Source organism: Furipterus horrens, unplaced genomic scaffold, assembly GCF_987537825.1.
Source record: "Furipterus horrens unplaced genomic scaffold, mFurHor1.1.pri manual_scaffold_4, whole genome shotgun sequence".
Lineage (NCBI taxonomy): Eukaryota > Metazoa > Chordata > Mammalia > Chiroptera > Furipteridae > Furipterus > Furipterus horrens.
The window spans coordinates 171,887,491-171,900,336 of NW_028327174.1; the positions used below are offsets into that span (position 1 = coordinate 171,887,491).

The 12,846-nt window shown below is 39.9% G+C and overlaps 1 protein-coding gene across 4 annotated transcripts in view; it reads left to right on the top strand.

Annotated features, from left to right (window-relative positions):
* NFX1 (nuclear transcription factor, X-box binding 1) overlaps window positions 1-12,846 on the top strand; it is a 63,597-nt gene that overhangs the window by 17,281 nt on the left and 33,470 nt on the right. For all 4 annotated transcript variants that reach the window (XM_090274273.1, XM_090274274.1, XM_090274275.1 and 1 more), the window contains exons 5-7: window positions 1,397-1,502; window positions 4,719-4,790; window positions 7,119-7,258. In XM_090274273.1, coding sequence (XP_090130399.1) covers window positions 1,397-1,502; window positions 4,719-4,790; window positions 7,119-7,258 — 318 coding nt within the window. The remainder of the gene's footprint in view (window positions 1-1,396; window positions 1,503-4,718; window positions 4,791-7,118; window positions 7,259-12,846) is intronic.

The following is a 12,846-nucleotide window of genomic DNA, read 5'->3' on the forward strand; positions in this document are numbered from 1 at the left end:
GGAGAAGGAGAAAAAAAGTTATTTAGAGTCAGGAAAAAGAGCTGGAGCCATTGAAAGATAGCTGGGTAAAATCAGGTCACACTGTAGCGGAGCAAGAAAGCACAGAGGCAAGGAAGCTTTTCCAGTAGTTTGGAGATAAGGTTCCAGCCAGTAGTGAGGCTAGAGCAGGAGTGGAGGGGAGGATGAGGTGAGATATCCTTGGTAGGACAATTCACAAGATCTGGTGATAAAGTAGAATATGGAAGGGAAAAAGGAAGGTGACTGGTTGTGATGGCGTTGCTGGAAGAAATGGGGAACACTGAAGAGGGAGGAGCGTAAGAGGAAAGACGCTAACTTTGGCCATAGGTGTAGGCAGTTTGAGGTGACTGAAACCCAAGCACAGATGTTCAGCAGGCAATTGAACAAGTAGGACTGAAACAGGATTAGGGCAGTGCAGAAAATTGGCCTTTAGGTGTATGAAACCTCACAGCATGAAAAAGATGTTTTGTTTTGTTTTTAAAAGATTTTAGTTACTTATTTTTAGAGGGAGGAGAAGGGAGGGAGAAAGAGGGGGAGAGACCTGATGTGTGAGAGAAACATCAATCAGATGTTTCTGATTGAACCTGGCCGGCAACCCAGGCATGTGCCCTGACTGGGAATCACACCGGCAACCTTTTGCTTTATGGGACAATGCCCAGCCCGCTGAGCCATACCAGTCAGGACATGAATAAGAGTTTTGAAAGACACAGGCTAGAGAGAAAAGCAGAGCCGAAGGATTGGGGACAGACTGTCATTTAGGGTATAAATTGTCCAAGTAAAAATGAATTCCTCTGGGACAAAGAGGAGTCCTGTGCCTCAGTTTTACTCTTTCTGCCTCTATGCTAAGTTGATGGAAGATGCTCACTAAAGATATGCAGAGTGACATTGATTGTAAAAATATAGCCCTTTCATGCCTGCTTTATAGCTTTAGAAGAGTTGAGTTCTTACTATATAGGGGACTTATGTCCTTTCCATCTCTTACGGCCTCTTTCTCCCCCAATTCCTCTCCTTCATTCCCTCTTTCTGATCCTTACAGCAGAAATTCCCATATCAATTCAAGGGCCCATTTACATAAGGCTTATTTTGTAGGTTTTTTTCTTGAATTAAATGTGTCCATTAGTCAAAGTGGCATTTTTATAAGTAAAAATGATGTTTTACCTATCTTTTCCAGGCAATTCATAACTTAAGATTTAGTGAAGCTTTTGATGAGTTAGAATTACATTCAACTTTTGATTTAAGGATGTAGGATAATGTGTTTGTTGAACTACTGACAACCACACAAATGTTCCATGCTCTCTAACTATATCATATTATTACATTAAAGTCTAAGATGCATTTTAAGTTTGTACCATTGACTGTTTGATCTGATATGTTTTAGGCAAAGTAAAGAATCCTGAATGGAGCAGAAATGAAATTCCACATAGTTGTGGTGAGGTTTGTAGAAAGAAGCAGCCTGGACAGGATTGCCCACATTCCTGTAACCTGTAAGTTGGGATGCGAGATCCATAGGGAATTCTTGATGGACCCACTTTGCTCATGGCTTTGAGTACACATATCTGGTTAGCATGTAACAGGACTGGATAAAAGGCAATGTGGTATCATTTACTGAGTACTTTGTAAAAGTTAACTCATTGAATTCTTAAAACATCCCAAAGATATATCAATATTTGTCATCTCCGTTTTACAGATGAGTCCCAGAAAGGTCAAATGTCTTGCCTGAGGTCACGGTGCTAGGACATGGTGGAGCTGGGATTTTCAAAGCTAGTGTTCCTCTCACTATATTTCACTGTTGGCTTCTAAAACAAAATACCCCTCACTGATATCTAGGCCCAAGAGAGTGTATTAGGAGGGGGAAGAGCAATTGTGTAGGGTCCCATTGGGCAGTGTTTTTAGGATGTGAATCCCTTCCCTACAATAAGTAGTGAGCTTTAGAATGTATCCAGTCAGCTTCTAAATAGTAAGATAAATGCACAATAATAAACAATTGACCAGTTACAAATAAATTTCTGCAAGCTTTAACCTCAGACCAAGGTTTAATTCCTGGGTGTGGAACAGTTAGTTATGTGATATTGGACAAGTTACTTAATTTCTCTGAGCCTGTAATATAATTATGATATGATTGACTTACAGAGTTCTATGATTATTAAATGAATTAATGCTCCTAAGAGGCTAGGTACAGAGTATGGCACATGGCAAGTGGTCAAAAAATGGTAATTCTTGCTTTTATTACCCAAATCTAAGAGTAAAACAGACATCAGACTGTTATCTCGGTACTTCTGCATGGAGCAAGAGTAAATGTTGGACCAAAGGTCTTGTGATCAAGATGTGGGGCGGTGCTGGAGAATTGTCAGTGCGGGGAGAGCTATTCAAACCAGACTAAACAGCATGGCTGCCGCCTTCTGGGCAGTCAGCCTCCCCTTCCCTTTGACTGCTTCCATGGGTCCTTCCTCAGAACCCAGGGACTCATCTATATAAACTATTCCTTCCCTTAGTTAGCATTTTAAGTAAGCTCAGTAATAAGAAACTAATCCTTTGCATGAACTTTTCTTCCGAAGCCTTCAGTAGAAATGGGCCCTGTTGCGACTGTCAAATGTTATATAGATCAGATGATCAACACCATGTCTGAAGGGACAGGCGGCCATAAAATTTGCTTTTTTTGGCTCTGGAAATTCTACTCTTGATTTGGGAACTGACCTTTTACTCCAGTCAGGACCCTAGAGATTGCCATACCCCAGCGATACCTTCCTTTCAAAAGAAAGCTTTGCGTTTCTCTAATTTACACTTATCAGGACTGAAGCCACACTTAGCCCCTTCACCCCTCTATCTTGGGTTGTTCTCAGATTATAAAATTCCTCTAGAGCAGTTGTTCTTAGCCCTGGCTACCTATTAGAATCATTTAGGGAGCATTTTTATTTCTATATATTTATTTTTAGAGAGGGGAAAGGAGGGAGGAAGAGAGGGAGAGAAACATCAATGTGTGGTTGCCTCTCATGCGCCCCCAACTGGGGACCTGGCCCGCAACCCAAGCCTGTGCCCTGACTGGGAACCAAACCGGTGACACCTTGGTTTGTAGGCTGGCGCTCAATCCATTGAGCCACACCAGCCAGGGCTAGGGAGCATTTTTAAACAGCAGTGCCCAGTCTCTACCTCTGAGCAATTGAATCAGAATTTCTGGGGGTAGGTCTGAACATCTGTCATTTTTAAAGCTGTCCAGGGGATTCTAAGATGAAGCCAGCATTGTGAACCACTGCTCTAAAGGTTATGAAAACTTGAATTCAGTGCATGCTTCATGGATATTTGAAATAACCTGAAGTCATCCACTCCTGACCAACAGCTTATCAGTCTAAAGTTATTTAAATGTGCAGACATGAAAATAGTTTCACCTGAAAGGGTTGAGGCATATCATGTGAAATACCAAGTTTTGAATAATGATACTCATCTGTAAAGACATACACATGCTTAAACTTATGTTTTCTGTGGGTTCTTTCAAAATGGGTCAACTTAGAAGATGAAGCACTTATTCCTTGGTTGTTTTCAGTGTTTAAAGCTCATTTAAGAATATCAGAACTAATTGAGAAGTCACATTTAAAAATCCAAGCAGACTTTGTAGGCACACCTGGTACGTTTTTGAAGTCCTCAACTGAGGATATGTTTATTGATTTGAGAGGGAGAGAGAGAGAAACATTGATGTCCTGAGAGAGAAATAGCTATTGGTTGTCTCCCGTATGCACCCTGACTAGGGATTGAACCCACAGCCTTTTGGTGTGTGAGATGGTGCTCCAACTGAGCCACCTGACCAGGGCAGGTACACCTGGTTTTTATACCAAATTCAGTTAACCTACTTGATCAGTTAGACTTAGCTTGATTGACTTTTAATTCCCAAAGGACTGTGATTTGCCATTATTCAGAAAGCTCCCAACTGCAAAAAAAGAAAAAAACAGTTATAGAAGTTCCCACAGTGGTGTTAAGTAGTGGTATTTTTGAATAGGTATGTAATTTACTAGGGTGTCTGCTTTGAATAGAGCAGCATTTATTTGAATATATAATTTCATTGTGTAAAATTTTTTTCCATATATATATATATATATACCAAGAGTATTTATTCAGAGATATAATTCTGACCATAGCATGTTGCTAAACCCAGTTCTTCCCATGAGGCCCTTTCCCCTTCGTTCTCTCTCTGTTATCAAAATGCCTCCCCTCATGTCAACCTTCTTTTCACTGTTCCCATCCTTAGCACATAGTTGGGTTATTATTTGACTAGCTAATGAGAAAATGTCTATACTTTTCGTGGACCTAGTAGATTTGAGCTGTTATTTTGCTCAGGTTTTGAAGTACTCCATTAGCCATCCTATTATTCACCTGAGTGGCAAGCAGTTATTATGCCTCCACACTGCACTAAGTGGACCAAGAACATACTGGGAAATGTCATCTCTGACTATCAGACCCAAATAAAACCAGTATTTTGACTTGGGCTTTACTTTTCTGGCTAAATATTCTTAAGATGATAATGCTGTCAATTCTTTTTGTTTAAAAGCCTTGTTATCTTTGTTTAGATATTTTAACCAACTCTAGACAAACACTAAAACATTTTGAAGTCCTTTCATTTGTTGCTATATTACAGTGGAAGTCAGTTGGGGCAGCTTTGTTCAAGTTTGATTTATAGGTGTGATATATTCATCCAAGTTTTTCTTTTTTAGTCTCTGCCATCCTGGGCCTTGCCCACCTTGCCCTGCCTTTATGACTAAAACATGTGAATGTGGACGGACCAGGTAAAGTTAAAATTATACTCTAAAGAAGACTCATTTTCCACATTGATGATTTCTGTGTGTGTTTCTAAAATAAAAGATTAGTGGGTAGGTGTAAATAGTCGTCGTCGTCGTCGTCGGCAGCCGTCCGTCTCGAGAGACGATGGTGTAGCTTCTTAAGAGTCTATCTGCACCGCCGAGAATGGCTGTGCAGTCCAACTCGGGAGTGACACGGTATCTGTCTCCTCCCGTGTTGAATCGACATCTTGTGATGAAGCTACAGAGCCTGGGCAGGGTGATATGGAGGGTCTGCTGTTGCCCATGCAGCAGACCCCCCCTCTCTTCGCAGCTGAAGGATCCAAGGGAAAGACAGAGTCAATACAGCTTGGCTTCAGGTGCGCCGCAGGAGTTGCCGGTGTTGACTACAACGTCAAACCGCCTTAGGGACTCCGGCTCCGGATTTTCTGTCGGGGTTTACTCCCTTAGCCTTTCCCCTGAAGAGGTATGCCGCAAGGCAGCGGAGGTTTTTTGGAGTCAGAGTTTTCCTTCTCTGAGGTGTAAATAGTACTTTTCTATAAATGGTAGTTTCCTATGCTGCCTCGATCCTGTTTTGCAATCTTATAAGTGCTTAAGAAGTTATATGCATAGTGAGATTACTTATTAAAAAGTCAAGGTGACAGGGATTTTTTTCTTAACCTCTCTAGTGGGCGAAAGAACCAGAAATTGAACCCAGGCCTTTTTAGGTCTAGAAGACAGGAACCACTTACTTATGGCTAGCACAGTATCTGGTATCTAGGAGGTTTTCAGTGAATAATGTTGAATGGAATAAAAAGTGACCCCAGAGTCTGCCCTATTTTCATTATAATACAAGTTCTCCTGCATCATCAGTACAAGGATCACTGATAACTGTGGAGCATCTCTGAGGCCCAGTATAAGACCATAAAATAATTTCTGGACCACAATATGAGATGGGATCATGCAGGTTTTCAGTAATATGCATTTGTTTAATGTTTAGTGAACTTATGAGGGTAACAGTGTGGCCTGAGTCCCATGGAACAGGTCAGATCTGGGCTCTGCCACTAACTAGTTGTTGACCTGGGCAAGTTGCTTGGTCTCATTAAGCCTTGTTCTTTTATCATTAAGTGGAAGTGATAGTGTTTTCCTCAAGGGGTTGATATTAGCCATGATACTGAGCACTGGAAACTGATCATCTTAAGTACATAACAGTGACTTTTTAAAATAATAGCTGATTTTTTTAGAGAGGGAGAGAATCATGGACATGTTGTTCCAATTATTTATACATTTTTTGGTTGATTCCTCTATGTGTCCTGACCAGGGACCACAATCTTGGTGTATCGGGACGATGCTCTGACCAACTGAGCTATCCAGCCAGGGACATAACAGTGTCTTTTTAAAACAAAATATGTAGTTGAAGTAGGAATAGGGGATAGAATAAAACTCTTCATGCAGGAGAGTAGACTCCAAGCTCTAAACCATTAACCTGGAAAGAGACATGAAGACAATTGTCTGAAAGCCCTGGCCTCATAACCTCCTCTAGCTGATAACTCAGCAGAATCAGCATGTTTATTAGAACAAAACCAGAATGATTTCTCCATCATGAATCAAATTCATATACAGTATGTTCTTAAGTATTATAGCTGCATAAAATGCCTGAGTGCCAGGTCACTGGAGAATGCCATTGTAACTACACTTCACCAGCTTTCCTACTGCCATCTGTAAGTTACTCTAGGAGCTCCGGGCCCTTTCTCCTCCTGCATGCTGCTCATGGGAACTCAGAGAAGAAATTGCATATAATAGAAACTGAGGAATAGCTATTAGTTCCTCACTCACCAGAAAATAGGCGACAGAGACAGGCAGAATGGGAAATAAGGAAAGCAAAGGAGGAAAAAGAAGAAAGTGAAGAAGCAGAGGGAGATTAAGGTCGGCTGAGGCCCCAGGTGCAGAAGAAAATATTGGGTCCCTTAAAAAAATGAGAGAGACAGGGAAAATAAAAATACATGTTAACCATATTTTATGCATCATAGTAATGAAACCAAACTTGATGTCATTAGAAAAAAGTGTAAAGTTGGGGTTTTGTGGGACCCTTCAGAATCGGGGCCCAAGGCGCACACCCGGTGCGCCTGTCGTTAAATCCGCCTCTGTGGAGAGTGATTGAGGAAATAAGGATTAGAGGAGGGAAACAAAGACAAAGTGGGGGGAAATGGGGCCAAGGGAAAGATTTAGTAGGTTTTGGGTAGGAAGGCTTGGGCTTTAGTACTACTTTAGCTGTCAAATAGGAACTTAATGTCCAACATTAGGTTAATGCTGTCTTTACATCTACTGTCTTTACAGGCACACAGTTCGCTGTGGTCAGGCTGTCTCAGTCCACTGTTCTAACCCATGTGAGAATATTTTGAACTGTGGTCAGCACCACTGTGCTGAGCTGTGCCATGGGGGTCAGTGCCAGCCTTGCCGGATCATATTGAACCAAGGTAAGTGGTGAACACACCATCCAGCAAAATCTGTGTACTTTTCAGGAACCTTATTTATGGTTGTCTTGATGACATGGATTCATCTCAAACCTATAGTCACAAAGACTATTAGGTTTTGTACCTTGGGTAGAGAGAACTGAAGGTATGTTAATGTTTAAGATGGTTTTCATTATTTTATTTACATAATACCAGTAAAGGTCATTGTTTTATAAAATTTGGACAGCAGATTTTATTTATTAATTTTTTTACAGAGGAAGGGAGGGAGAAAAACATTGATTTGTTGTTCCACTTATTTATGCATTCATTGGTTGATTCTCATATGTGCCCCAACCAGGGATCAAACCTGCAACCTTGGCATATCGGGACAACACTCCATACAACTCTTCTACCCAGCCAGAGCTGGACAATTGATTTTAAAATGCCATTTAAAAGGAAATGCTTAGACAATTTTTAAAAAGTAACTACTTGAAAATCAGGATCCAGAAAGTTCAAAATAATCTTCAAAAAAATGCTAAGTTGAAAGAGTTAAACTATACCTGATTTCAAAACCTACAAAATTGCAGTAATTATGACTGTGGTTTTTTGATATAAAGATAGACTACTAGGTCAATGGAGGAGAATAGAATCCAGAAATAAACCCACATATATACAGTCAGTTGATTTTCAACCAAGCTGTTAAGATAATTCAATTGGAAATGAGAATCTATTTACAAGTGCTGCTAGAACTATGAACCTGAACCCTTATCTCATTCTTTACACAAAAATTAATTCTGTCAATACATGGATCACGGACTTAAATGTAAAACCCAGAAACATAAAGCTTCCAGAAGAAACTAAAAGACAATATTTTCATGACCTTGGGTTTAGACAAAGGTATCTTAGGCAGAGCAACAAACATACTAATCATAAAATAAAAAAATAAATTGTATTTCATCAAACCTAAACATTTCTACTTATCAAAAGGCACCATTAAGGAAATAGATAAATCACAGATTGTATGTACTCCTAGAAATCAACAAAAAAGATCAACAACTTAAACAGTGAGCAAAAAACTTGAATAGCCCTGGCTGGTTTGGCTTTGGATTGAGCGCCAGCCTGCGAACCAAAGGGTCGCCAGTTTGATTCCCAGTCAGGGCACATGCCTGGGTTGCAGGTCAGGTCCCCAGTTGGGGTTACGCAAGAGGTAACCACACATTGATGTTTCTTTCCCTCTATTTCTCCTTCCTTAAATCTTAAAAAAGAAAAATACTTGAATAGATACTTCACAAAAGAAATATATAAATGGTCCTGGCTGGGTCGCTTAGTTGGTTGGAACATCATCCTGCTACACCAAAGTTGTGAGTTCAGTCCATGTTCAGAGCACATACGAGAAACAACCAATGAATGCATACATAAGTGAAATGACATATTGATATTTTCTCTCTTTCTCGCTCTGTCTCTCTAAAATCAATTATATATATATATATATAAACACATGAAAGGTGCTTAACACCTTTAAACACTAGGGAAAGGTAATTTAAAACCATAAGAGTAAAATAGTATAACCACTTTAGAAAGCAGTCTTTGATTCCTTAAAAGGTTAAACATAGAATTACCATGGGACCCAGCAATTTCACTCCTAAGCACATACCCAAAAGAAATGAAATTATGTTTATTTCCACACAAAACTTGCGAATGGATATTTAGAGCAGCATTATTCATAATAGTCAAAATGTGGAAACAATCCAAATGTCTATCAACTGATGAATGGATAAACAAAATGTAGTATGTCCATAAAATGAAATATAGATGCTCCTCAACTTACGATGAGGTTACATCCCAATAACATCTTAGCCTAGCCTACCTTAAACATGCCTAGAAAACTTACATTAGCCTACAGTTGGGCAGAATCATCTAACACAAAGCCTATTTTATAACAGTGTTGAATATCTCATGTATTTTATCATGTGTATTGCTTTCACACCATCATAAAGTCAAAAATCATTAAGTTGAATCATCATAAGTCAGGACTGTTTGTATTATTCAGTCAAGAAGAACAGTAAGACATTAATACATGCTATGAAATGGATGACCTCTAAAACATGCTAAGTGAAAGAAGCGAATCACAAAGGATTACTTACGTGATTCCTTTGTTTTTACACTGCCTCTAATCTGTGAGGATGCTGGTTCCCTACAGTTGTTTTTTAAAGATCTTATTTATTTATTTTTAGAGAGAGGGGAAAGGAGGAAGAAAGGGAGAGAAACATCCATGTGAAAGAGAAACGTCAATCAGTTACCTTTTGTACTCACCCTAACTGGGAACCGAGCCCACAATCCAGTCATGTCCCCTGGCCAGGGATCAAAATGGTGACCTTTCACTTTGCAGAGCAATGCCCAAACCCCTGAGCCGCACCAGTCAGGGCTACAGTGTTTTATTAAGCTTTACCTTGATGTAATGCTGTTGATTTTTTAAAATTTTTATTTATTTTTAGAGAAAAGGAAAGGGAGGGAAACAGAGAGGGAGAGAATCATCTATTGGTTGCCTCTCGCATGCCTCCAACCAGGGACCTGGCCCACAACTCAGGCACATGCCCTGACTGGGAATTGAACCAGCAACCTTTCAGTTCGCAGACAGGAGCTCAACCCTCTAAGTCACACCAGCCAGGGCAAGATGTATGTTGGCATTTACAATAAGAAAGAGTCCTATGAAATGTTTTGTGGTGTGTGCTATATGGATTTTATGTAAGGAAATGTGCCTTATATTATTCAGTGTTCTCTATGGGTTCTCTTGGCAAAAACTCCTATCTGCTTTAGTTCCAAGGATATTTTTCCTCAAAGGCTATAATCACTTTTTATCTAAAGAACCCTGTTTATCTGACCTAATGTTTGTCTTTATAGTATATATATTTTTTAGCTGTGATTTATTCTGTATCCCTAGCATTGTTTTTCTTTTCACATTTTTTGTTTTCTTGTTATCTTTCATGTATCCTTACATGTTGTTTCACATCTATTTTGAGATAAGGCAAGAATTACATATATACTGGTAGTTTGGTCTTAGCAGAATTGTCTGTGGTGTCAGAGAGTCCCTTTGATCTTGGCACCATTTTTAGCTCTTGATTTATGTGGGGCTTTTACTCATCTAAATCAAAGTCTTTTTGTACAGATTTGTATGGATCCCAGTCTCTTCTGTTTTTGTGTAGTTGATTTTTCAAACTCAGTTGAGAAATTTTCATTTGTCTGCATTAAATATCTAGCAGAGTATTTTGGCATGAATATAGTCTATCTTTTCAGATTATAACTCTCCTAGGATCTCTTTAGGCTTTATCTGTACTTTTAATAAGCATTCTTTCTAAGTTTTTTAAAATGTATTTTGTTGATTATACTATTACAATTGTCCCAATTTTTTCCCCTTTGTTCCCCCTTTGCCCAGTACCCCCATTCCCTCCAACAATTCCCCCCTTAGCTCATGTCCATGGGCCATACATGTAAGTTCTTTGGCTACTCCATTTCCTATACTGTTCTTAACATCCCCCTTTCTATTTTGTACCTAACAATTTGTGCTTCTTATTCTTAATCCCTGCACCTTTTCCCCCATTTTCTCCTTCCCCCTCTGAACTGATAATCCTCCAAATGATCTCCGTATTTATGATTCTGTTTCTGTTCTCCTTGTTGCTTAGTTTGTTTTTTAGATTCAGTTGTTCATAGTAGTGAATTTATTGCCATTTTAATGCTCATAGTTTTGATCTTCTTTTTTCTTAAATAAGTTCCTTTAATATTCAATATGATAATGACTTGGTGATGATGAACTCTTTTAGCTTTACCTTGTCTGGGAACCACTTTATCTGCCCTTCCATTGTAAATGATAGCTTTGCAGTGTAGAGTAATCGTGGTTGTAGGTCCTTGCTTTTCATTAGTTTGAATACTTCTTGCCAGTCTGTTCTTGCTTGCAGGTTCTTTTGAGAAATCAGCTGATAGTCTTATGGGCAGACATTCCTTTGTAGGTAACTCTATTCTCTTGCTGTTTTTAAGATTCTCCCTTTATCTTTAACCTTTAGCATTTTAATTATGATGTGCCTTGGTGTGGTCCTCTTCGGGTCCACCTTGTTTGGGACTCTCTGTGCATCCTTGACTTACATGTCTGTTTCTTTCACCACATTTGGGAAGTTTTCTTTCATTATTTTTTCAAATAAATTTTTAATTTCTTGCTCTTTCTCTTCTGATTCTGGTACCCCTATGATTCAGATATCGGTACATTTGAAGATGTCCGAGAGGCTCCTTAGCCTATTTTCTTTTTCTTTTTTTTTTTTTTTTTTGATTCTTTTTTCTTCTTGCTGTTCCAATTGAATGTTTTTTTTCTTCCCCACATTCCAAATCATTGATTTGATTCTTGGCTTCGTCTCCTCCACTGTTGGTTCCCTGTAAATGAATTTTACTTAGTGTAACCTTCATTTCTGCCTGGATCTTTTTTATGCTGTTGAAGTACCCAGTGAGTTCCCTGAGCCTCCTGATAGCCAGTGTTTTGAACTCTGCATCTGATAGATTGCTTATCTCCATTTTGTTTAGTTATTTTTTCTGGAATTTTATTCTGTTCTTTCATTTGGACCATATTTCCTTGTCTTCTTGTTTTGGCAGCCTCCCTGTGTTTGCTTCTGTGTTTAGGTAGAGCTACTTTGGCTGCCTGTCTTAGCAGTGTGACCTTTCGTAGAAAAGTGCACTGGTGAGTTGGATGGGGTGGAGTTTTAGGTAATCTCCAGGGCAGGGTTACCAGTGTTGTTACTCTGTGGTTCAGTGTGGGGGAGGGCTCAGAAAGGGGACAGTGCTGCTGCCTGGACTCTGGAGCTTTGTCCAGAAGGAAGCTGTCTCCTGGCACTCACTGATGCCAGTCACTTCAGTTTGTCCTCCTTATGTGACTGGAGCCCTTCCAGCTGTTGCCCTGGTGCTGAAGTCCAGAGGGAGTGAATCTGCCTAAATCCTAAGTCCGCTGTGGGCCCTTTATAAGGAGACTCCTGAGAATCCTGCAGTTTCTTCTACCACCCAACCCCTACTGATTTTTACTACCAGAAGTTATGGAAACTTATCTTCCTGGCGCTGGAACCCTGGGCTGGGTGGTCTGGTGTGGGGCTGGGATTCCCCCACTCCCAAGGTATCCGTTCATTTTTATCTACCACTCGTGGGTGTGGGACCGCCCGTTCTGGGTCTCCATATCTCTGCACCCTAGTGCCTCTCTGCCCTTCCTACCTGTCAGGCTGAATGTGGCTTCTTTAATTCCTTGGTTGTCAGACTTCCACACAGCTCAATTTTCTCACGATTCTGGGTGATATTTGTTTTGTAGTCTAGTTGTAGTTTTTGCTGTGGTTGTACGAGGAGGCAAGCTGTGTTTACCTATGCCACCTCTTTCTTGACTGGAAGTCTCCTTCTGAGTCTTCATTCCTGAGTCGATAAAATTGCTGAACAGGTTAAGGCTTGCAGTAGAGGTCTTCTTCCAGACTGTCCGTGCTGGTCTAGAAGACTCTGTTTCTCTTAAAACCAGTCTCCATTATCAAGTCATCATTTTCATCTTTTACCACATACTGGGTTTTCTCTTCAGAATGTTTGTGGACCATCACAGC